The sequence below is a fragment of the Chiloscyllium plagiosum genome, unplaced genomic scaffold (assembly GCF_037043375.1).
Source record: "Chiloscyllium plagiosum isolate Xiang-an unplaced genomic scaffold, Cpla_swu_hap1 HiC_scaffold_2, whole genome shotgun sequence".
Taxonomy (NCBI): Eukaryota; Metazoa; Chordata; class Chondrichthyes; order Orectolobiformes; family Hemiscylliidae; genus Chiloscyllium; species Chiloscyllium plagiosum.
The window spans coordinates 160,936,310-160,959,750 of record NW_028270140.1 but is presented as its reverse complement, the minus strand read 5'-3'; the positions used below and the strand labels follow the sequence as shown (position 1 = coordinate 160,959,750).

Genomic DNA, 23,441 nt, shown 5'->3' with positions numbered 1-23,441 from the left:
TTGACCAGGTCTCACATGGGAAACGGATACAGAAGGTAAAAGCTCATGGCATCCAGGGTCACTGGGCAAGATGGACCCAAAGCTGGCTTAGTGTCAGGAGACAGAGGGTGGTGGCAGGAGGCTGTTTGTGTGACTGGAGCCCGGGGTGCAGTGGGGTCCCACAGGGATCACTGCTGGGTCCCTTATTGTTTGTGATCTTCATAAACAATGGAGATGGGAATGTGGGAGGGATGGGAAGTAAGTTTGTGGATGACACAAAGATTGGCCGGGTGGTTGGCAGTGAGGAGGAAGGTGTTAGATTACAGGAGGATAGAAACGGATTGGTCAGGTAGGCAGATCAGAGGCAGATGGAATTAAACCCTGAGAAATGGGAGGGGATGCACTTTGGAAGAAGGAACAAGACAAGGGAGTACTCAGTGAATGACAGGACAGCAGGAAACTCAGAGGAACAGAGGGACCTTGGGGTGTTTGTCCACAGATCCCTGGAGGTGGTAGGACAGGTTAATAGGGTGGTTAAGAAGGCTATGGGGATACTTGCCTTTATCAGTCGAGGCTTGGATGATCAGAGCAGGGAGGCTCTGGTGGAGCTGTACAGGAGTTTGGGGAGGCCACAGCTGGAGGACTGTGTGCAGTTTCTGGTGCCCACACTATAGGAAGGATGTGATTGTACAGGGAGGGGGTACAGAGGGGATTCACCAGGATACTGCCTGGGCTGGAGCAGGTTAGTGATGAAGACAGGCTGGAGAAGCTCAGGGTGGTTTCTTTAGAGCAGAGAAGGCTGAGGGGGAACCTGATCGAGGTGGATAAGATTATGAAGGGCTTGGACGGGGGGGGGGGGGGATAGAAATCAGCCGCTCCCCCTTAATCACAGGGACAATAACAATGCTGAACATTTTTAAGGTGAAAGACAGGAGGTTTAGAGGGGATTTCAGGAATTTCAGTTCAGGGTTATTGGCCTAGTGCAAGGAAGGGGATGGGTTTCGAGTAGTTTTTTGATGATGCAGACTCGATGTGCGGAAAGGCCTCTTCTGTACTGGATGGATCTCTAAGACTTACTGCTCCAACCCATGGTGTATACTTCAAAACAGAACACCAGTACAAGGGCTCTGAATCCTTCGGTCATCGGGACAGGGCACGGGTAAACCATTCAGCCCTTCTAGCCTGCTCCACCACTCAATATCAGCATGAGTGATCCTCCAACTTCATAGCCTGCTACTACTTTGTCCCCAAATCCTTTGATCCATTCTTCCCCAAGTGCTAGACTGACCTCCTACTTGAAAACAACACTTTCTTTGGCACAGAATTCCACAGGCTCCCCACTCTCTGGGTGAAGACATTTCTCCTCAGCTCAGTCCTATATGTCCCACCTCGTATCCTTCAACTGTGACCCCAAACATTACAGTCATTTCTTTCTCGTTATCACTGTCACACCGGTCAGCGCAGTCACTCCTGTCACACCGGTCACATTGGCCTTTACAGTCATTCTGGTCACTCAGTTTGGTCAGTCTGGACACACCGGTCAGACCAGTCAGTGCGGTCAGTGCAGTTACATCGTTCAGTCCGATCACACTGGTCAGTGTGGTCACACCAGTCAGTGCGGTCACACCGGTCAGTCTGGTCAGTGCGGTCACACCGGCCAATGCAGTCACACTGGTCAGTCCTATCAATGTGATGACACCGGGTCAGTGCAGTCAGTGCAGTCACACTGGGTCAGTGTGGTCACACCAGTCAGTCTGGTCAGTCCAGTCAGTGCGGTCAGTGCAGTCAGTGCAGTCACACCAGTCAGTGCAGTCAGACCAGTCAGTGCGGTCAGACCAGTCAGTGCAGTCAGACCAGTCAGTGCGGTCAGACCAGTCAGTGCAGTCACACTGGGTCAGTGCGGTCACACCAGTCAGTCTGGTCAGTCCAGTCAGTGTGGTCAGTGCAGTCAGTGCAGTCAGACCAGTCAGTGCGGTCACACCAGTCAGTCTGGTCAGTCCAGTCAGTGCGGTCAGTGCAGTCAGTGCAGTCACACTGGGTCAGTGCGGTCACACCAGTCAGTCTGGTCAGTCCAGTCAGTGTGGTCAGTGCAGTCAGACCAGTCAGTGCGGTCACACCAGTCAGTCTGGTCAGTCCAGTCAGTGCGGTCAGTGCAGTCAGTGCAGTCACACCAGTCAGTGCAGTCAGACCAGTCAGTGCGGTCAGACCAGTCAGTGCAGTCAGACCAGTCAGTGCGGTCAGACCAGTCAGTGCAGTCAGACCAGTCAGTGCAGTCAGACCAGTCAGTGCGGTCACACCGGTCAGTGTGGTCAGTCCAGTCAGTGCAGTCAGACCAGTCAGTGCGGTCAGACCAGTCAGTGCGGTCAGACCAGTCAGTGCGGTCACACCAGTCAGTCTGGTCAGTCCAGTCAGTGCGGTCAGTGCAGTCAGTGCAGTCACACCAGTCAGTGCAGTCAGACCAGTCAGTGCGGTCAGACCAGTCAGTGCAGTCAGACCAGTCAGTGCAGTCACACCGGTCAGTGTGGTCACACCGGTCAGTGCGGTCACACCGGTCAGTGCGGTCACACCAGTCAGTCTGGTCAGTCCAGTCACACCGGCCAATGCAGTCACACTGGTCAGTCCTGAGAGTGTGATCACACCGGGTCAGTGCGGTCACACCGGTCAGTGCGGTCAGAGCAGTCAGTGCAGTCAGACCGGTCAGTGCGATCACACCGGTCAGTGCGATCACACCGGTCAGTGCGGTCACACCGGTCAGTACAGTCAGTCTGGTCACACTGGTCAGTGCGGTCAGACCAGTCAGTGCGGTCAGACCGGTCAGTGCAGTCAGACCGGTCAGTGCGGTCACACCGGTTAGTGCAATCACACCGGTCAGTGCAATCACACCGGTCAGTGCGGTCACACCGGTCAGTACAGTCAGTCTGGTCAGACCAGTCAGTGCGGTCAGACCAGTCAGTACAATCAGACCAGTCAGTGGGGTCACAGCGGTCAGTGCGGTCACACAAGTCAGTGCAGTCACACCGGTCAGTACGGTCACACCGGTCAGTGTGGTCAGTACAGTCAGTCTGGTCAGTACAGTCAGTCTGGTCACACTGGTCAGTGCGGTCAGACCAGTCAGTGCGGTCAGACCAGTCAGTACAGTCAGACCAGTCAGTGGGGTCACAGCGGTCAGTGCGGTCACACCGGTCAGTGTGGTCAGAACAGTCAGTCTGGTCACACCGATCAGTGCGGTCGCACCAGTCAGTGCGGTCACACCGGTCAGTACGGTCACACCGGTCAGTGTGGTCAGAACAGTCAGTCTGGTCACACCGATCAGTGCGATCACACCGGTCAGTGCGGTCACACCGGTCAGTACGGTCACACCGGTCAGTGTGGTCAGAACAGTCAGTCTGGTCACACCGATCAGTGCGGTCACACCAGTCAGTGCGATCACACCGGTCAGTGCGGTCACACCGGTCAGTACGGTCACACCGGTCAGTGTGGTCAGAACAGTCAGTCTGGTCACACCGATCAGTGCGGTCACACCAGTCAGTGCGGTCACACCGGTCAGTACGGTCACAACGGTCAGTACGGTCACACCGGTCAGTGTGGTCAGAACAGTCAGTCTGGTCACACCAATCAGTGCGGTCACACCAGTCAGTGCGGTCACACCGGTCAGTACGGTCACACCGGTCAGTGTGGTCAGAACAGTCAGTCTGGTCACACCGATCAGTGCGATCACACCGGTCAGTGTGATCACACCGGTCAGTGTGGTCACACCGGTCAGTACGGTCAGTCTGGTCAGTGCGGTCAGACCGATCAGTGCGGTCACACTGGTCAGTGTGGTCACACCAGTCAGTGTGGTCAGTTGGTGAGTGCGGCCATGCCAGTCAGTGCGGTCACACCGGTAAGTCCTGTCACGCCGGTCAGTCCTGTCACACCGGTCAGTCCGGTCACACCGTATGTCCTGTCACGCCGGTCAGTGCAGTCACAACGCTCAGTGGCGTCAGTCCAGTCACACCAGTCAGTGCAGTCACACCGGTCAGTGGGTCAGTCCAGTCACACCGGTTAGTGCAGTCACGCCAGTCAGTGCAGTCACACCGGTCAGTGGCGGCAGTCCGGTCACACCGGTCAGTGCAGTCACACCAGTCAGTGCAGTCACACCAGTCAGTGCAGTCACACCACGCAGTGGCGTCAGGCCGGTCACACCGGTCAGTGCAGTTACACCGGTCACACTGGTCAGTGCGGTCACACCGGTCAGTGGCGTCATTCCGATCACATCGGTCAGTGCGGTCACACCAGTCAGTGCGGTCACACCGGTCAGTGGGGTCACACCAGTCAGTGGGGTCAGTCTGCTCAAACTGGTCAGTGCGGCCACACTGGTCAGTGCGGTCACACCGGTCAGTGCAGTCAGACCAGTCAGTCCGGTCACACCGGTCAGTGTGATTACACAGGTCAATGTGGTCAGTCTGGCCACACTGGTCAGTCCGGACACACCGGTCAGTGTGGTCACACCAGTCAGTGCAGTCAGGCTAGTCAGTGTTGTCATTCCGGACAGTCCGGTCAGTGCGGTCACACTGGTCAGTGTGGTCACACCAGTCAGTGCAGTCAGACCAGTCAGTGCAGTCAGACCAGTCAGTGTGGTCATTCTGGACAGTCTGGTCAGTGCGGTCACACTTGTCAGTGCGGTCACACCGGTCAGTGTGGTCACACTGGTCAGTCTGGTCACACAAGTCAGTCCAGTGTGGTCACACCGGTCAGTGAGGTCAGACCGGTCAGTGAGGTCAGACTGGTCAGTGAGGTCAGACCGGTTAGTGTGGTCAGTGTGGTCACACTGGTCATTCCGGTCACACCGGACAGTGTGGTCACACCGGTCAGTGGGGTCAGTATGGTCAGTGAGGTCAGTATGGTCAGTCTGGTCACACTGGTCATTCCGGTCACACTCGTCATTCCGGTAACACCAGACAGTCCTCTCACACCGGTCAGTGGGGTCAGTATGGTCAGTCTGGTCACACTGGTCATTCCGGTCACATGAGTCAGTGCAGTCAGTGCGGTCACACCGGTCCGTGCGGTCAGACCAGTCAGTGTGGTCACACCGGTCAGTGCGGTCACACAGGTCAGTATGGTCAGTCTGGTCACATTGGACAAGATGTGCGGGTCAGGTGAATTGGCCATGCTAAATTGCCCATAGTGTTAGGTTAAAGGGGTAAATGTAGGGGTATGGGTGGGTTGCGCTTCGGCGGGTCGGTGTGGACTTGTTGGGCTGAAGGGCCTGTTTCCACACTGTAAGTAATCTAATCTAATCTAATCTACTCCAATCAAAAAAGGTCAGTCCAGTCAGTGTGGTCACACTGGTCAGCGAGGTCAGACCGGTCAGTGTGGACAGACCGGTCAGTGCGGACAGACCGGTCAGTGTGGTCAGTATGGTCAGTCTGGTCACACTGGACAGTCCGGTCATACTGGACAGTCCGGTCACACCGGTCAGTGGGGTCACACTGGTCATTCCGGTCACACCGGTCAGTGTGGTCAGTATGGTCAGTCTGGTCACACTGGTCATTCCGGTTATACCGGTCAGTTTAGTCACACCGGTCAGTGTGGTCAGACCGGTCAGTGTGGTCAGACCAGTCAGTGCGGTCACACCAGACAGTCCTCTCACACCGGTCAGTGGGGTCAGTATGGTCAGTCTGGTCACACTGGTTATTCTGGTCACATGAGTCAGTGCAGTCAGTGCGGTCACACCGGTCCGTGCGGTCAGACCAGTCAGTGCGGTCACACCGGTACGTGCGGTCAGACCAGTCAGTGTGGTCACACCGGTCAGTGCGGTCAGTATGGTCAGTCTGCTCACACTGGTCATTCCGGTCAGGCCAGTCAGTGCAGTAATTTCGGTCACCCCTGTCTGTGCGGTCAGACCAGTCAGTGTGGTCACACCGGTCAGTATGGTCACACTGGTCAGTCTGGTCACACAAGTCAGTCCAGTCAGTGTGGTCACACTGGTCAGCGAGGTCAGACCGGTCAGTGTGGACAGACCGGTCAGTGCGGACAGACCGGTCAGTGCGGTCACACAGGTCAGTGTGGTCAGTATGGTCAGTCTGGTCACATTGGACAGTCCGGTCACACTGGTCACACCGGTCAGTGTGGTCGCACTGGTCATTCCGGTTACACCGGACAGTGGGGTCACACCGGTCAGTGTGGTCAGTATGGTCAGTCTGGTCACACTGGTCATTCCGGTCAGTGCAGTCACACCGGTCGGTGCGGTCACACCGGTCGGTGCGGTCACACTGTTCAGTCTGGTCAGTGGGGTCACACCGGTCAGTGCGATTACACCGGTCAATGTGGTCAGTCTGGTCACACTGGTCAGTGCGGTCATGCCGGTCAGTGCGAGTACACCAGTCAATGTGGTCAGTCTGGTCACACTGGTCAGTGTGGTCACACCAGTCAGTGCGATTACACCGGTCAATGTGGTCAGTCTGGTCACACTAGTCAGTGCGGTCACACCGGTCAGTGCGAGTACACCAGTCAATGTGGTCAGTCTGGTCAGACCGGTCAGTGTGGTCAGACCGGTCAGTGTGGTCACACCGGTTAGTGCAGTCTGTGCGGTCAGACCAGTCAGTGCGGTCATTCCGATCACACCGCTCAGTCCGGTCACACTGGTCAGCCCGATCACACTGGTCATTCCGGTCACACCGGTCAGTCTTGTCAGTGTGGTGACACCAGTCAGTGGGGTCACACCAGTCGGTCTGGTCAGTGCGGTCACACCGGTCAGTGGGGTCACACCGGTCGGTCTGGTCAGTGCGGTCACACCGGTCAGTGGGGTCACACTGGTCGGTCTGGTCAGTGTAGTCACACTGGTCAGTGGGGTCATACTGGTCAGTCTGGTCACACCGGTCAGTACGGTCACACTGGTCAGTCTGGTCACACCTGTCAGTGCGGTCAGACCGGTCAGTGCTGTCACACCAGTCAGTGTGGTCACACCGGTCAGTGGGGTCACACCGGTCTCTGTGGGGTGAGTGCGGTCACACTGGTCAGTGGGGTCTCACCAGTCGGCCTGGTCAGTGCGGTTACACTGGTCAGTGGGGTCACACCAGTTAGTCTGGTCAGTGCGGTCACACCGGTCAGTGGGGTCAGTGTGGTCACACCGGTCAGTCTGGTCACACCGGTCAGTGGGGTCTCAGTGGTCAGTCGGGTCACACCGGTCAGTCTGGTCACACCGCTCAGTGCTGTCACACCGGTCAGTATGGTCACACCGCTCAGTGCTGTCACACCGTTCAGTGGGGTCACACCGCTCAGTGCTGTCACACCGGTCAGTGGGGTCACACCAGTTGGTGTGGTCACACCGGTCAGTGGGGTCACACCGGTCAGTGGGGTCAGTCTGGTTACACCAGTCAGTGCGGTCACACCGGTCAGTCTGGTTACACCGGTCAGTGGGGTCACACCGGTCAGTGGGGTCAGTCTGGTTACACCGGTCAGTGGAGTCACACCAGTCAGTGCGGTCACACCGGTCAGTCTGGTCACACCAGTCGGTGCAGTCACACCAGTCAGTGCGGTCACACCGATCAGTCGGGTCACACCGGTCAATGCAGTCATACTGGTCAATGCAGTCATACCGGTCAGTCTGGTCGCACTGGTCAGTGGGGTCACACCGGTCAGTCTGGTCACACCGGTCAGTGCGGTCACACCGGTCAGTGGTGTCACACCGGTCAGTGCGGTCACACCGGTCACCATTGGCTCTGAGAGTCATAGAGATGTACAGCACGGAAACAGACCCTTCGGTCCAACCCATCCATGCCGACCAGATATCCCAACCCAATCTAGTCCCACCTGCCAGCACCCGGCCCATATCCCTCCAAACCCTTCCTATTCATATACCCATCCAAATGCCTCTTAAATGTTGCAATTGTACCAGCCTCCACCACATCCTCTGGCAGCTCATTCCATACACGAACCACCCTCTGCGTAAAAAAGTTGCCCCTCAAGTCTCTTTTAAATCTTTTCCCTCTCACCTTAAATCTTGCCTATTTACCCTATCCATGCTCCTCATAATTTTGTAAACCTCTGTAAGGTCACCCCTCAGCCTCCGACCTCCAGGGAAAATAGCCCCAGCCTGTTCAGCCCCTCCCTATAGCTCAAATCCTCCAACCCTGGCAACATCCTTGTAAATCTTTTCTGAACCCTGAGTAGGAAGGAGACCAGAATTACATGTAATATTCCAACAGTGGCCTAACCAATGTCCTGCACAGCCGCAACATGACCTCCCAACTCCTGTACTCAATACTCTGACCAATAAAGGAAAGCATACCAAACACCACCTTCACTATCCTATCTACCTGCGACTCCACTTTCAAGGAGCTATGAACCTGCACTCCAAGGTCTCTTCATTCAGCAACACTCCCTAGGACCTTACCATTAAGTGTATAAGTCCTGCTAAGATTTGCTTTCCCAAAATACAGCACCTCACATTTATCTGAATTAAACTCCATCTGCCACTTCTCAGCCCATTGGCCCGTCTGGTCCAGATCCTGTTGTAATCTGAGGTAACCCTCTTCGCTGTCCACTACACCTCCAATTTTGGTGTCATCTGCAAACTTACTAACTGTACCTCTTATGCTCACATCCAAATCATTTATGTAAATGACAAAAAGTAGAGGACCCAGCACTGATCCTTGTGGCACTCCACTGGTCACAGGCCTCCAGTCTGAAAAACAACCCTCCAGCACCACCACCCTCTGTCTTCTACCTTTGAGCCAGTTCTGTATCCAAATGGCTAGTTCTCCCTGTACTCCATGAGATCTAACCTTGCTAACCAGTCTCCCATGGGGAACTTTGTCAAACGCCTGAATGAAGTCCATATAGATCACATCTATTGCTCTGCCCTCATCAATCCTCTTGGTTATTTCTTCAAAAAACTCAATCAAGTTTGTGAGACGTGATTTCCCACGCACAAAGCCATGTTGACTATCCCTAATCAGTCCTTGCCTTTCCAAATACATGTATATCCTGTCCCTCAGGATTCCCTCCAACAACTTGCCCACCACCAACGTCAGGCTCACCGGTCTATAGTTCCCTGACTTGTCCTTACCACCCTTCTTAAACAGTGGCACCACGTTAGCCAACCTCCAGTCTTCCGGCACCTCACCTGTGACTATCGATGATACAAATATCTCAGCAAGAGGCCCAATAATCACTTCTTTAGCTTCCCACAGAGTTCTCGGGTACACCTGATTAGGTCCTGGGGATTTATCCACCTTTAATCGTTTCAAGACATCCAGCACTTCCTCCTCTGTAATATGGACATTTTTCAACATGTCACCATCTATCTCCCCACATTCTATACAGAACATAGAACATTACACCGCAGTACAGGCCCTTCGGCCCTCGATGTTGCGCCGCCCTGTCATACCAATATCCAATCCTTCTACACCTCCATCCGCCATGACCAGGGCCTCCAAGCCCTCCGTTTTTTCCTCTCCAGACGTCCCAACAGTACCCTTCCACCGACACTCTCATTCGTTTGGCCGAACTGGTCCTCACCCTTAACAATTTCTCCTTTGAATCCTCCCACTTCCTACAGACCAAAGGGGTAGCCATGGGCACCCGTATGGGCCCCAGCTATGCCTGTCTCTTTGTTGGCTACGTAGAGCAGTTGATCTTCCGTAATTACACCGGCACCACTCCCCACCTCTTCCTCCGCTACATTGATGACTGCATTGGCGCCACCTCGTGCTCCCGCGAGGAGGTTGAGCAATTCATCAACTTCACCAACACATTCCACCCTGACCTTAAATTTACCTGGACCATCTCTGACACCTCCCTCCCCTTCCTGGACCTCTCCATCTCCATTAATGATGACCGACTTGACACTGATATTTTTTACAAACCCACCGACTCCCACAGCTACCTGGATTACACCTCTTCCCACCCTACCTCCTGCAAAAATGCCATCCCGTATTCCCAATTCCTCCGCCTCCGCCGGATCTGCTCCCAGGAGGACCAGTTCCACCACAGAACACACCAGATGGCCTCCTTCTTTAGAGACCGCAATTTCCCTTCCCACGTGGTTAAAGATGCCCTCCAACGCATCTCGTCCACATCCCGCACCTCCGCCCTCAGACCCCACACCTCCAACCGTAACAAGGACAGAACGCCCCTGGTACTCACCTTCCACCCTACCAACCTTCGCATAAACCAAATCATCCGCCGACATTTCCGCCACCTCCAAACGGACCCTACACCAGGGATATATTTCCCTCCCCACCCCTCTCCGCCTTCCGCAAAGACCGTTCCTCCGTGACAACCTGGTCAGGTCCACGCGCCCCTACAACCCACCCTCCCATCCTGGCACTTTCCCCTGCCACCGCAGGAACTGTAAACCCTGTGCCCACACCTCCTCCCTCACCTCTATCCAAGGCCCTAAAGGAGCCTTCCACATCCATCAAAGTTTTACTTGCACATCCACTAATATCATTTATTGTATCCATTGCTCCCGATGTGGTCTCCTCTACACTGGGGAGACTGGGCGCCTCCTAGCAGAGCGCTTTAGGGAACATCTCCGGGACACCCGCACCAATCAACCAAACCGCCCCGTGGCCCAACATTTCAACTCCCCCTCCCACTCTGCTGAAGACATGGAGGTCCTGGGCTTCCTTCACCGCTGCTCCCTCACCACCAGACGCCTGGAGGAAGAACGCCTCATCTTCCGCCTCGGAACACTTCAACCCCAGGGCATCAATGTGGACTTCAACAGCTTCCTCATTTCCCCTTCCCCCACCTCATCCTAGTTCTAAACTTCCAGCTCCACACTGTCCCCATGACTTGTCCTACCTGCCTATCACCTTTTCCACCTATCCACTCCACCCTCTTCTCCCTGACCTATCACCTTCATCCCCTCCCCCTCCCCCACTCACCCATTGTACTCTATGCTACTTTCTCCCCACCCCCACCCTCCTCTAGCTTATCTCTCCACGCTCCAGGCTCTCTGCCTTTATTCCTGATGAAGGGCTTTTGCCCGAAACGTCGATTTTGAAGCTCCTTGGATGCTGCCTGAACCGCTGTGCTCTTCCAGCACCACTAATCCATACCAATCTGAAGCCCATCCCACCTACACTATTCCATGTACGTCCATATGCTTGTCCAATGACAACTTAAATGTACTTAAAGTTGGCGAATCTACTACGGTTGCAGGCAAAGCATTCCATACCCTTACTACTCTCTGAGTAAAGAAACTACCTCTGACATCTGTCCTATATCTATCACCCAGGTAAAAACAATGACTGCAGATGCTGGAAACCAGATTCTGGATTAGTGGTGCTGGAAGAGCACAGCAGTTCAGGCAGCTCCTCGGATGCTGTGCTCTTCCAGCACCACTAATCCATATATCTATCACCCCTCAATTTAAAGCTGTGTCCCCTCGTGCTCGCCGTCCACATACTTGGAAAAAGGCTGTCCCTGTCCACCCTATCTAACCCTCTGATTATCTTATATGTCTCTATTAAGTCACCTCTCAACCTTCTTCTCTCTAATGAAAACAGCCTCAAGTCCCTCAGCCTTTCCTCGTAAGACCTTCCCTCCATACCAGGCAACATCCTAGTAAATCTCCTCTGCACCCTTTCCAAAGCTTCCACATCCTTCTTATAAAGTTGTGACCAGAACTGTACACAATACTCCAAGTGCGGCCGCACCAGAGTTTTGTACAGCTGCAGCATAACCTCATGGTTCCGGAACTCGATCCCTCTATTAATAAAAGCTGAAACACTGTATGCCTTCTTAACAACCCTCACTTTGGAAGCAGAAACAGTACATAGAGTGTCCTAGTCGGGAAGGGGCAAAATTTGACCTACTCTTGGGAAATAGGGCAGGACAGGTGACAGTGGGAGAGCACTTGGAGAGCAATGACCATGGTTCTAATAATTTTAAAATAATTATGGATGGGGACAAAACTGGTCCACAGGATCAAGTTCTAAATTGGGGCAGGGTGACTATTGATGGAATTAGACAGGAGCTTGCGGGGGTTGATTGGAGCAGTTTGTTTGCAGACAATGGGACCTCCAGCAAGTGGGAGGCATTTGAAAGTGAGATAGCTCGAGTTCAAGGTCTATATATTCCTGTGAGGGTAAACAGCAAGGTTGGCAGGAATAGGGAATCCTGGATGACAAGATGGATTGAAGCTTTGACCAGAAGAAAGGAGGAGGCGGGGCTCAGGCGCAGCTGGGATGACGGGAATCCCTGGAGGGAGACAGGGGATACAGGAGTTTACTGAAGAAGGAAATCAGGAGGGCATAAAGGGGCACGGGATAGCCTTGGCTAAGAAGATTAGGGGGAATCCAAGGAGGTTTTTTAAGTACATCAAAGGAAAAAGAAATAGAGAATAGGACCCCTCAAGTCCCAGAGTGGACATGTCGGTGTAGGACTGCAGAAGGTAAGCGAGATCCTCAATGAAGATTTCTCCTCTGTGTTCATCATGGAGAAAGACATGACGACTTGGGAACTTGAGCAAGTTACTGGTCATATCTTGGGGACAGTAGGGGTGTTGGATGTATTAGAATCTATGAAGGTGGATAATCTCCTGGTACTGACCAGATATATCCAAGATGAGAGAAGAAATTGCAGGGCCCTGGCTGCTAGTTTTGCATCATTGTTAGCCATGGGTGAGGTCCCAGATGACTGGAGGTAGCAAATGCCGTGCCCTTATTCAAGAAGGGAAGCAAAGAAAACCCTGGGAGCTATAGACCAGTAAGCCTAATATCTGTGGTGGGTAAGTTACTTGAGAAGATTCTCAGGGATAAGATATACACACATTTGGAAAGACAGGGTTTGATCAGGAGCAGTCAGCATGGCTTTGTGAGTGGGAGATCTATTCTCAAAGATTTGTTAGAGTTCTTTGATGAAGTGACCAGGAAGGTTGACAAGGGCAGGGCGGTAGATGTAGTCTATATGGATTTAAATAAGGTCTTCGATAAGGTTCCACATGGTCGGCTGCTCTGGAAGGTTAGATCGCATGGAATGGGGGGATGGCGGGATGGAGGGGGGGTAACAAATTGGAGACACAATTGGCTTGATGGTGGGAGCAGAGGGTAATAGTGGAAGGATGCTTGTCGGACTGCAGGCCCGTGACTAGTGGAGTGCCTCAGGGGTCGGTGCTGGGCCCATTGCTGTTTGTTATCGATATCAGTGATTTGGATGGGAATGTACAAGGCAGGATGACACTAAAATAGGCGGTACCGTGGACAGAGAGGAAGGTTCTCAGAAATTGCAGCAGGACCTTGATCAGCTGGGAAAGTGGGCCGAGAAATGGCCAATGGAGTTGAAGATAGATAAGTGTGAGGTCTTGCATTCTGGAAACTCAAATCAAGGTAGAAGTTTCACAGTGAATGGTCGGGCCTTAAGGAGTGTAGTGAAACAGAGGGACATTGGGGTTCAGGTACATGGTTCTCTCAAAGTGGAGTCACAGGTAGACAGGGCAGCGAAGGCGGCTTTCCATTCCACCCCCAGCCCTGAAGAAGGGTTACACCCGAAATGTCAATGTCTCCACCTCCTGATGCTGCCTGCCTTGCTGTGTTCTTCCAGCCTCCTCCCTATCTACTCTCTATCTCTTGCTGGCTTTTGAGAGGCCTGTAGAATAATCCCAAAGTGACTGTGCACTTCCTATTCCTGAGGTCCACCCGTAAGGCCCACAGTGGATAAGCCGTCCAAGGTGTCCTCCCTTAGTATCACTGTGATAATCTCCCTGATCAGTAACCTAACTCTCCCAACCATTTTACATCCTTCTCGAACTTGCAGAAATGTCTAAATCCTGAACTGTTAAGCTGCCAGTCTTGTCCCTCTCTCAACTAAGTCTTTGTAATAACCACAACATCATAGTTACCTTTATTAACCCAAGCTCGAAATTCACCAGCCTTCCCGGTCATACTCCTCACATTAAAACAAATACACCCTAGACCACCAGTCCAGCTGTGTTCAATGGCCTCTCCCTGTCTGCTCTTCCTCTTAGCCTTACTGGCCTTAGTCTCTGACTCCACCTCAGTCATTTTACTTGTTGAGCTATTGCTCTGGTTCCCACCTCCCCCACCACACGAGGTTAAACAGTCCTGAGTGGCACTAGCAAATCTCCATGCCAGGATATTGGTGCCCCTCCAGCTTAGGTGCAACCCATCCTTCTTGTACAGGTGCCTCCTGCCCCAGAAGACGTCCCATTGACCCACATACCTGAAGCCCTTCCTCCTCCACCAGCTCTTTGGTCATGTATTTAACTGTACTATCTTCCTATTCCTAACCTCACTCGTACGTGACACAGGAAGTAATTGAGATTATAACCTGAGAGGTCCTGCTTTTCAACTTCCTACCTAACTCTCTGAACTACATTTGCAGGACCTCATCTCTCTTTTTGCCCAAATACTGTACATCTTTCAGGTGAAGCGGCACTTTACCTGCACTTCACCCAATCTGGTCTATCGCATTCGCTGCTCACAATGTAGTGTCTCCTCCACATTGGGGAAACGAAGCATCGACTTGCTTCGCAGAACACCTACATTCTGGCCCCAAAAACGACCCTGAGCTTCCAGCTGCTGCCACTTCAACCCCCCACCCTGTTCCCAGGCCAACATCTCTGTCTCAGGCTTGCTGCAGTGCTCCAGTGAAGCTCAGCACAAGCTGGGAGAACACCACCTCAATTTCCGCTTGGAGACTCTGCAGCCTTCCGGACTTAATATCGAGGTGAACAACCTTAGGGCTTGAGCTCTCCCATGTCCTTACCCCAACCCCACACACCAGGCCTTGGATCACATAGGCTGCCATTACACAGTACCGACTGTTAGCCACTAACAGTCTCCATTAACTCTCCGAGCCAGATCGGTATCCACTCTCTTGTCTGTCCAACTGCTCTTCTCTCTCTTTGGGCTCTATCTACACCTAGCATTTACTCCTTAGCCCCTCCCTCCACCTTTCCTTCTGCATTTAATCCAACATTTTGCTCATTACCATCAGTGCTGAGGAAGGGTCACTCGACCTGAAACATTAACTCTGATTTCTCTCCACATGCTGCCAAACCTGCTGAGCTTTTCCAGTAATTTCTGCTTTTGTTTCTGATTTAAAATATCTACAATTCTTTTGGTTTTTATCTGATAAAATATTCTGTCATTTCAAAACACTCTCGCAAATAATGCAGCGACCAAGTGCTCAATCCCTGCCTTATCTTCAATTCACAAATCATGTACCTGAAGCCAGAGCAGCCTCTTCAGGCTGTTGAGAGACTGCACAGTTTGGGTTTCTGGACAGGAAGCCCATATGTCAGAGGGAGCAGTTGACCAGGCTTTTACCTGCTAGGCTCAGGGAGGTTTTGGCAGTGCAGACTGAAGGCCAGCCCCAGCACCACAGAACTCTTCCAGTCCCCAAGACAGGAGGCAAACCAGACAGCTTCAGGAACCAGCCGGCTGAGCAGCAGCAGTTCGACTGTGTACTTCACACTCCAGGTGGAGGACAGCTGCTGTTCTCGTACTGCCCGTGAGAGACGGCACTGCCGCAGGAAGACCACTCGGGGAAAGCAACCTGATCAGAAACACAATGGCAAACAGTTACAGCAGTGACAGGCCTGCTCTGGCATGCAGGCTGAGTGTACCACCTCCCCAGATATCTACCCCGCCCCCTCCCATTTACCTCTCAGCCCCAGCCCACAAGCCTCATTCCTGATGAAGGGCTTATGCCCGAAACATCGACTCTCCTGCTCCTCAGATGCTGCCTGACCTGCTGTGCTTTTCCAGCAGCACACTCTCTACTCTGATCTCCAGCACCTGCCGTCCTCACTTTCTCCTAGACCCCTTTAGGAGACTCACTATAAAAGACCCCCGTCCAGACAGTGCTTAACACTCCAACCGACACTTCACCCAAACCCTCCCGGCAAGCACCAACCCCCTTCCTGCCCAGCCAGCTCTGCGACAATGCCACGTCCAGACACTACTTTCCTCTGGTGCCACTTCCCACCCTCAGCACAGTTTCCAAGGAGCCCAGATACTGGCAAATACCCTGACTGTCAGCTGAGCACAGTTGGTGCCATCTCGCTGAGGAATGTCAGAACACAGTCGCACCTGCTTTGCAATGCAGAGATGGCAGGGTGTCGATATGGTGAGGGGGCATCACAAACACAGGCTGGTTACTGAAGTACACAGCCATGAAACGGGCAAGTGATTGTATCACAGCGAGAGCAGCATCCAGCCCAACATCAAGCACCACCGACACGTCCGACACCGGCACAGGCATCTCTTGATTTAATATCTGTCTTTACTTCCAAATCCTTTTCCACAGTAAATACTGATGCAATATACTTGTTTAGTATCTCCCCCATCTCCTGTGGCTCCACAAAAAGGCCGCCTTGCTGATCTTTGAGGGGTGAAAATGTGTTGCTGGAAAAGCGCAGCAGCTCAGGCAGCATCCAGGGAACAGGAGAATCGACGTTTCGGGCATAAGCCCTTCTTCAGGAATGAGGAAAGTTTGTCCAGCAGGCTAAGATAAAAGGTAGGGAGGAGGGACTTGGGGGAGGGGCGTCGGAAATGTGATAGGTGGAAAGAGGTCAAGGTGAGGGTGATAGGTCAGACTGGGGTGGGGGCGGAGAGGTCGGGAAGAAGATTGCAGGTTAGGAAGGCGGTGCTGAGTTTGATGGATTTGACTGAGACAAGGTGGGGGGAGGGGAAATGAGGAAACTGGTGAAATCTGAGTTCATCCCTTGTGGTTGGAGGGTTCCTAGGCGGAAGATGAGGCGCTCTTCCTCCAACTGTCGTGTTGTTGTGGTCTGGCGATGGAGGAGTCCAAAGACCTGCATATCCTTGGTGGAGTGGGAGGGGGAGTTGAAATGTTGAGCCACGGGGTGGTTGGGTTGGTTGGTCCGGGTGTCCCAGAGGTGTTCTCTGAAACGCTCCGCAAGTAGCCGGCCTGTCTCCCCAATATAGAGGAGGCCACATCGGGTGCAGAGGATGCAATAGATGATGTGTGTAGAGGTGCAGGTGAATCTGTGGCGGATATGGAAGTTTCCTTTGGGGCCATGGAGGGAGGTGAGGGGGGAGGTGTGGGCGCAAGTCTTGCACCTCCTGCGGTTGCAGGGGAAGGTGCCAGGAATGGAGGTTGGGTTGGTGGGGGGTGTGGATCTGACGAGGGAGTCACGGAGGGAGTGGCATTTACGGAATGCTGATAGGGGAGGGTGGGGTCCGTTTGGAGGTGGCGGAAATGACGGCGGATGATGCGCTGTACATGGAGATTGGTGGGGTGGTAGGTGAGGACCAGTGGGATCTTTGAGGGGCCCTATTCTCTCACTAGTTACCCTTTTGTCCTTAATGTATTTATAAAATCCCATTGGATTCTCCTTAATTTTATTTGCCAAAGCTATCTCATGTCCCCTTTTTGCCCTCCTGATTTCCCTCTTAAGTATACTCCGACTGCCTTTATACTCTTCTAAGGATTCACTTGATCTCTTCTGTCTATACCTGACATATGCTTCTCTCTTTTTCTTAATCAAACCCTCAATTTCTTTAGTCATCCGGCATTCCCTATACCTGCCAGCCTTCCCTTTCACCCTGAAAATGTGTTACTGGAAAAGCGCAGCAGGTCATGCAACATCCAAGGAGCAGGAGAATCGACGTTTCGGGCATGAGCCCTTCTTCAGGAATCCTGAAGAAGGGCTCATACCCGAAACGTCGATTCTCCTGTTCCTTGGATGCTGCCTGATCTGCTGCGCTTTTCCAGCAACACATTTTCAGCTCTGATCTCCAGCATCGGGCAGTCCTCACTTTCTCCTTTCCTTTCACCCGAACAGGAATAAACTTTCCCTGGACTCTCGTTATCTCATTTCTGAAGGCTTCCCATTTTCCAGCCGTCCCTTTACCTGCGAACATCTGCCCCCAATCAGCTTTAGAAAGTTATTGCCGAATCCTGTCAAAATTGGCCTTTCTCCAATTTAGAACTTCAATTTTTAGATCTGGTCTATCCTTTTCCACCACTATTTTAAATCTAATAGAATTATGGTCACTGGCCCCAAAGTGCTCCCCCACTGACACCTCAGTCACCGCCCAGCCTTATTTCCCAAGAGTAGGTCAAGTTTTGCACCTTCTCTGGTAGGTACATCCACATACTGAATCAGAAAATTTTCTTGTGCACACTTACAAATTCCTCTCCATCTAAACCCTTAACACTATGGCAGTCCCAGTTGATGTCTGGAAAGTTAAAGTCCCCTACCATAACCACGCTATTATTCTTACAGATAACCAAATCTCCTTCTTGCCTTCATTGCTCAGTCCTATGAGTACATGAGTTGAGGAGTCATGTTGAGGTTGTACAGGAAATTGGTGAGGCCTCATTTGGAACACTGTGTCCAATCCTAGTCACCCAGTTATAGTACCTTCTCTAGGAGGTACGTCTATATTCTGAATCAGAAAATTGTCTTGTATGGACTTAATAAATTCTTCTCCACCCAAACCATTAATATTATGGCAGTCCCAGTCTATTTTTGGAAAGTTAAAATCCCCTAACATAATCACCCTATTATTCTTACAGATAGCTGAAATCTCCTTACAAAGTTTTTCTCAATTTCCTCTGACTATTGGTTGATCATCCCTTTCTTATTTCTCAGTTCCACACACATAACTTCACAATGTATTTCTGGGAAAATACTTCCTCAGTACAGCTATGGTCCTTCCAGTCTCTCTCCCTCTGGTCCTCCCAGTCTCTCCCTCTGGTCCTCCCAGACTCACTCCCTCTGGTCCTGCCAGTCTCACTCCCTCTGGACCTGGCAGTCAATCTCTCTCTCCCTCTGGTCCTCCCAGTCCCTCTCCCTCTGGTCCTCCCAGCCTCTCTCTCCCTCCGGTCCTCCCAGTCTCACTCCCTCTGGTCCTCCCAGCCTCTCTCCCTCTGGTCCTCCCAGCCTCTCTCCCTCTGGTCCTCCCAGCCTCTCTCCCTCTGGTCCTCCCAGCCTCTCTCCCTCAGATCCTCCCAGAACCTCTCTCCCTCAGATCCACCCAGAACCTCTCTCTCTCTGGTCCTCCCAGACCCTCACTCCCTCTGGTCCTCCCAGCCTCTCTCTCTCTGGTCCTCCCAGTCCCTCTCTCTCTCTCTGGTCCTCCCAGACCATCGCTCTCTCGCTGGTCCTCCCAGACCATCGCACTCTCGCTGGTCCTCCCAGACCATCGCTCTCTCGCTGGTCCTCCCAGACCCTCTCTCTCGCTCTGGTCCTCCCAGACCCTCTCTCTCTCTCTGGTCCTCCCAGACCATCGCTCTCTCTCTGGTCCTCCCAGACCCTCTCTCTCGCTTTGGTCCTCCCAGACCCTCTCTCTCTCTCTGGTCCTCCCAGACCATCGCTCTCTCTGGTCCTCCCAGACCATCGCTCTCGCTCTGGTCCTCCCAGACCATCGCTCTCTCTCTGGTCCTCCCAGACCCTCTCTCTCTCTCTCTCTCTGGTCCTCCCAGACCTTCTCTCTATCTCTGGTCCTCCCAGTCTCTCTATTTCTCTCTCTCTCTGGTCCTCCCAGTCTCTCTATTTCTCTCTCTCTCTGGTCCTCCCAGTCTCTCTCTCTCTCTCTCTCCCTCTGGTCCTCCCAGTCTCTCCCTCCCTCTGGTCCTCCCAGTCTATCCCTCCCTCTGGTCCTCCCAGTCTCTCCCTCCCTCTGGTCATCCCTGTCTCTCCCTACCTCTGGTCCTCCCAGTCTCTCCCTCCCTCTGGTCCTCCCAGTCTCTCCCTCTCTCTGGTCCTCCCAGACCCTCTCTCTCTCTGGTCCTCCCAGACCCTCTCTCCCTCTGGTCCTCCCAGTCTCACTCCCTCTGGTCCTCCCAGTCCCTCTCTCTCTGGTCCTCCCAGACCATCGCTCTCACTCTCTCTCTGGTCCTCCCAGACCATCGCTCTCACTCTCTCTCTGGTCCTCCCAGACCATCTCTCTCTCTCTCTGGTCCTCCCAGACCATCGCTCTCTCTCTCTGGTCCTCCCAGACCCTCGCTCTCTCTGGTCCTCCCAGACCCTCGCTCTCTCTGGTCTTCCCAGACCATCTCACTCCCTCTGGTCCTCCCAGACCATCTCACTCCCTCTGATCCTCCCAGACCCTCTTTCTCTCTGGTCCTCCCAACCTCTCTCCCTCTGGTCGTCCCACACCGTCTCTCTCTCTCTCACCCTCACAGTCCCTCGCAGTCTCTCTCTCCCTCTGGTCCTCCCAGTCTCTCCATCTGGTCCTCACAGTCTCTCCCTCTGGTCCTCCCAGTCTCTCTCTCTCTGGTCCTCCCAGTCTCTCTCTCTGGTCCTCCCAGTCTCTCTCTCTCTGGTCCTCCCAGTCTCTGTCTGGTCCTCAGAGTCTCTCTCCCTCTGGTCCACCCAGTCCCTCTCTCCCTCTGGTCCTACCAGTCCCTCTCTCCCTCTGGTCCTCCCATTCCCTCTCTCTCGCTCTGGTCCTCCCTGTCCCTCTCTCTCCCTCTGGTCCTCCCAGACCCTCTCTCCCTCTGGTCCTCCCAGTCTTTTTCTCTCTCCCTCTGGTCCTACCAGTCCCTCTCTCCCTCTGGTCCTCCCAATCCCTCTCTCCCTCTGTCCTCCCAGTCTCTCTCCCTCTGGTCCTCCCAGTCCCTCTCTCTCTCTCTGGTCCTCCCAGTCCCTCTCTCCCTCTGGTCCTCCCAATCCCTCTCTCCCTCTGGTCCTCCCAATCCCTCGCTCCCTCTGGTCCTCCCTCTCTCTCTCACTCTGGTCCTCCCAGTCTCCCTCCCTCTGGTCCTCCCATTCCCTCTCTCTCCCTCTGGTCCTCCCAGTCTCTCTCTCTCTCTCTCTCTGGTCCTCCCAGTCTCTCTCTCTCTCTCTGGTCCTCCCAGTCTCTCTATTTCTCTCTCTCTCTGGTCCTCCCAGTCTCTCTCTCTCTCTCTCTCCCTCTGGTCCTCCCAGTCTCTCCCTCCCTCTGGTCCTCCCAGTCTCTCTCTCTCTCTCTGGTCCTCCCAGTCTCTCTATTTCTCTCTCTCTCTGGTCCTCCCAGTCTCTCTCTCTCTCTCTCTCCCTCTGGTCCTCCCAGTCTCTCCCTCCCTCTGGTCCTCCCAGTCTCTCCCTCCCTCTGGTCCTCCCAGTCTCTCCCTCCCTCTGGTCATCCCTGTCTCTCCCTCCCTCTGGTCCTCCCAGTCTCTCCCTCCCTCTGGTCCTCTCAGTCTCTCCCTCCCTCTGGTCCTCCCAGACCCTCTCTCTCTCTGGTCCTCCCAGACCCTCTCTCCCTCTGGTCCTCCCAGTCTCACTCCCTCTGGTCCTCCCAGTCCCTCTCCCTCTGGTCCTCCCAGTCCCTCTCCCTCTGGTCCTCCCAGCCTGTCTCTCTCTCTCTAGTCCTCCCAGACCCTCTCTCGCTCTGGTCCTCCCAGACCCTCTCTCTCTCTGGTCCTCCCAGACCCTCTCTCTCTCTGGTCCTCCCAGACCCTCTCTCTCTCTCTCTGGTCCTCCCAGACCATCGCTCTCGCTCTGGTCCTCCCAGACCATCGCTCTCTCTCTGGTCCTCCCAGACCCTCTCTCTCTCTCTCTCTCTCTGGTCCTCCCAGACCATCGCTCTCTCTCTGGTCCTCCCAGACCCTCTCTCTCTCTCTCTGGTCCTCCCAGACCCTCTCTCTATCTCTGGTCCTCCCAGACCCTCTCTCTATCTCTGGTCCTCCCAGACCCTCTCTCTCTCTGGTCCTCCCAGACCCTCTCTCTCTCTCTCTGGTCCTCCCAGACCCTCTCTCTCTCTCTCTGGTCCTCCCAGACCCTCTCTCTCTCTCTGGTCCTCCCAGACCATCGCTCTCTCTGGTCCTCCCAGACCATCGCTCTCGCTCTGGTCCTCCCAGACCATCGCTCTCTCTCTGGTCCTCCCAGACGCTCTCTCTCTCTCTCTCTGGTCCTCCCAGACCCTCTCTCTATCTCTGGTCCTCCCAGTCTCTCTATTTCTCTCTCTCTCTGGTCCTCCCAGTCTCTCTATTTCTCTCTCTCTCTGGTCCTCCCAGTCTCTCTCTCTCTCTCTCTCTCCCTCTGGTCCTCCCAGTCTCTCCCTCCCTCTGGTCCTCCCAGTCTCTCCCTCCCTCTGGTCCTCCCTGTCTCTCCCTCCCTCTGGTCCTCCCTGTCTCTCCCTCCCTCTGGTCCTCCCTGTCTCTCCCTCCCTCTGGTCCTCCCAGTCTCTCCCTCCCTCTGGTCCTCCCAGTCTCTCCCTCTCTCTGGTCCTCCCAGACCCTCTCTCTCTCTGGTCCTCCCAGACCCTCTCTCTCTCTGGTCCTCCCAGACCCTCTCTCTCTCTCTCTGGTCCTCCCAGACCCTCTCTCTATCTCTGGTCCTCCCAGACCATCGCTCTCTCTGGTCCTCCCAGACCCTCTCTCTCTCTCTCTCTCTCTGGTCCTCCCAGACCATCGCTCTCTCTCTGGTCCTCCCAGACCCTCTCTCTCTCTCTCTGGTCCTCCCAGACCCTCTCTCTATCTCTGGTCCTCCCAGACCCTCTCTCTATCTCTGGTCCTCCCAGACCCTCTCTCTCTCTGGTCCTCCCAGACCCTCTCTCTCTCTCTCTGGTCCTCCCAGACCCTCTCTCTCTCTCTCTGGTCCTCCCAGACCCTCTCTCTCTCTCTGGTCCTCCCAGACCATCGCTCTCTCTGGTCCTCCCAGACCATCGCTCTCGCTCTGGTCCTCCCAGACCATCGCTCTCTCTCTGGTCCTCCCAGACGCTCTCTCTCTCTCTCTCTGGTCCTCCCAGACCCTCTCTCTATCTCTGGTCCTCCCAGTCTCTCTATTTCTCTCTCTCTCTGGTCCTCCCAGTCTCTCTATTTCTCTCTCTCTCTGGTCCTCCCAGTCTCTCTCTCTCTCTCTCTCTCCCTCTGGTCCTCCCAGTCTCTCCCTCCCTCTGGTCCTCCCAGTCTCTCCCTCCCTCTGGTCCTCCCTGTCTCTCCCTCCCTCTGGTCCTCCCTGTCTCTCCCTCCCTCTGGTCCTCCCTGTCTCTCCCTCCCTCTGGTCCTCCCAGTCTCTCCATCCCTCTGGTCCTCCCAGTCTCTCCCTCTCTCTGGTCCTCCCAGACCCTCTCTCTCTCTGGTCCTCCCAGACCCTCTCTCTCTCTGGTCCTCCCAGACCCTCTCTCTCTCTCTCTGGTCCTCCCAGACCCTCTCTCTATCTCTGGTCCTCCCAGTCTCTCTATTTCTCTCTCTCTCTGGTCCTCCCAGTCTCTCTATTTCTCTCTCTCTCTGGTCCTCCCAGTCTCTCTCTCTCTCTCTCTCTCCCTCTGGTCCTCCCAGTCTCTCCCTCCCTCTGGTCCTCCCAGTCTCTCCCTCCCTCTGGTCCTCCCTGTCTCTCCCTCCCTCTGGTCCTCCCTGTCTCTCCCTCCCTCTGGTCCTCCCTGTCTCTCCCTCCCTCTGGTCCTCCCAGTCTCTCTCTCTCTCTAGTCCTCCCAGACCCTCTCTCGCTCTGGTCCTCCCAGACCCTCTCTCTCTCTCTGGTCCTCCCAGACCCTCTCTCTCTCTGGTCCTCCCAGACCCTCTCTCTCTCTCTCTGGTCCTCCCAG

General features: G+C 54.1%; 1 protein-coding gene across 1 annotated transcript in view; it reads right to left on the bottom strand.

The window, feature by feature from the left end:
* The window catches only part of LOC122558013 (ciliogenesis and planar polarity effector 1-like), a 445,779-nt gene extending 429,611 nt beyond the window's left edge, over positions 1-16,168 (bottom strand). Inside the window, exons 1-2 of the mRNA XM_087975303.1 lie at positions 16,029-16,168; positions 15,264-15,492 (exon numbers count right to left, since the gene is read on the bottom strand). Of these exons, the coding sequence (XP_087831429.1) occupies positions 15,264-15,492; positions 16,029-16,113 (314 nt within the window). The 5' untranslated portion in view covers positions 16,114-16,168. The remainder of the gene's footprint in view (positions 1-15,263; positions 15,493-16,028) is intronic.
* Between the last annotated feature and the right edge of the window lie 7,273 nt (positions 16,169-23,441).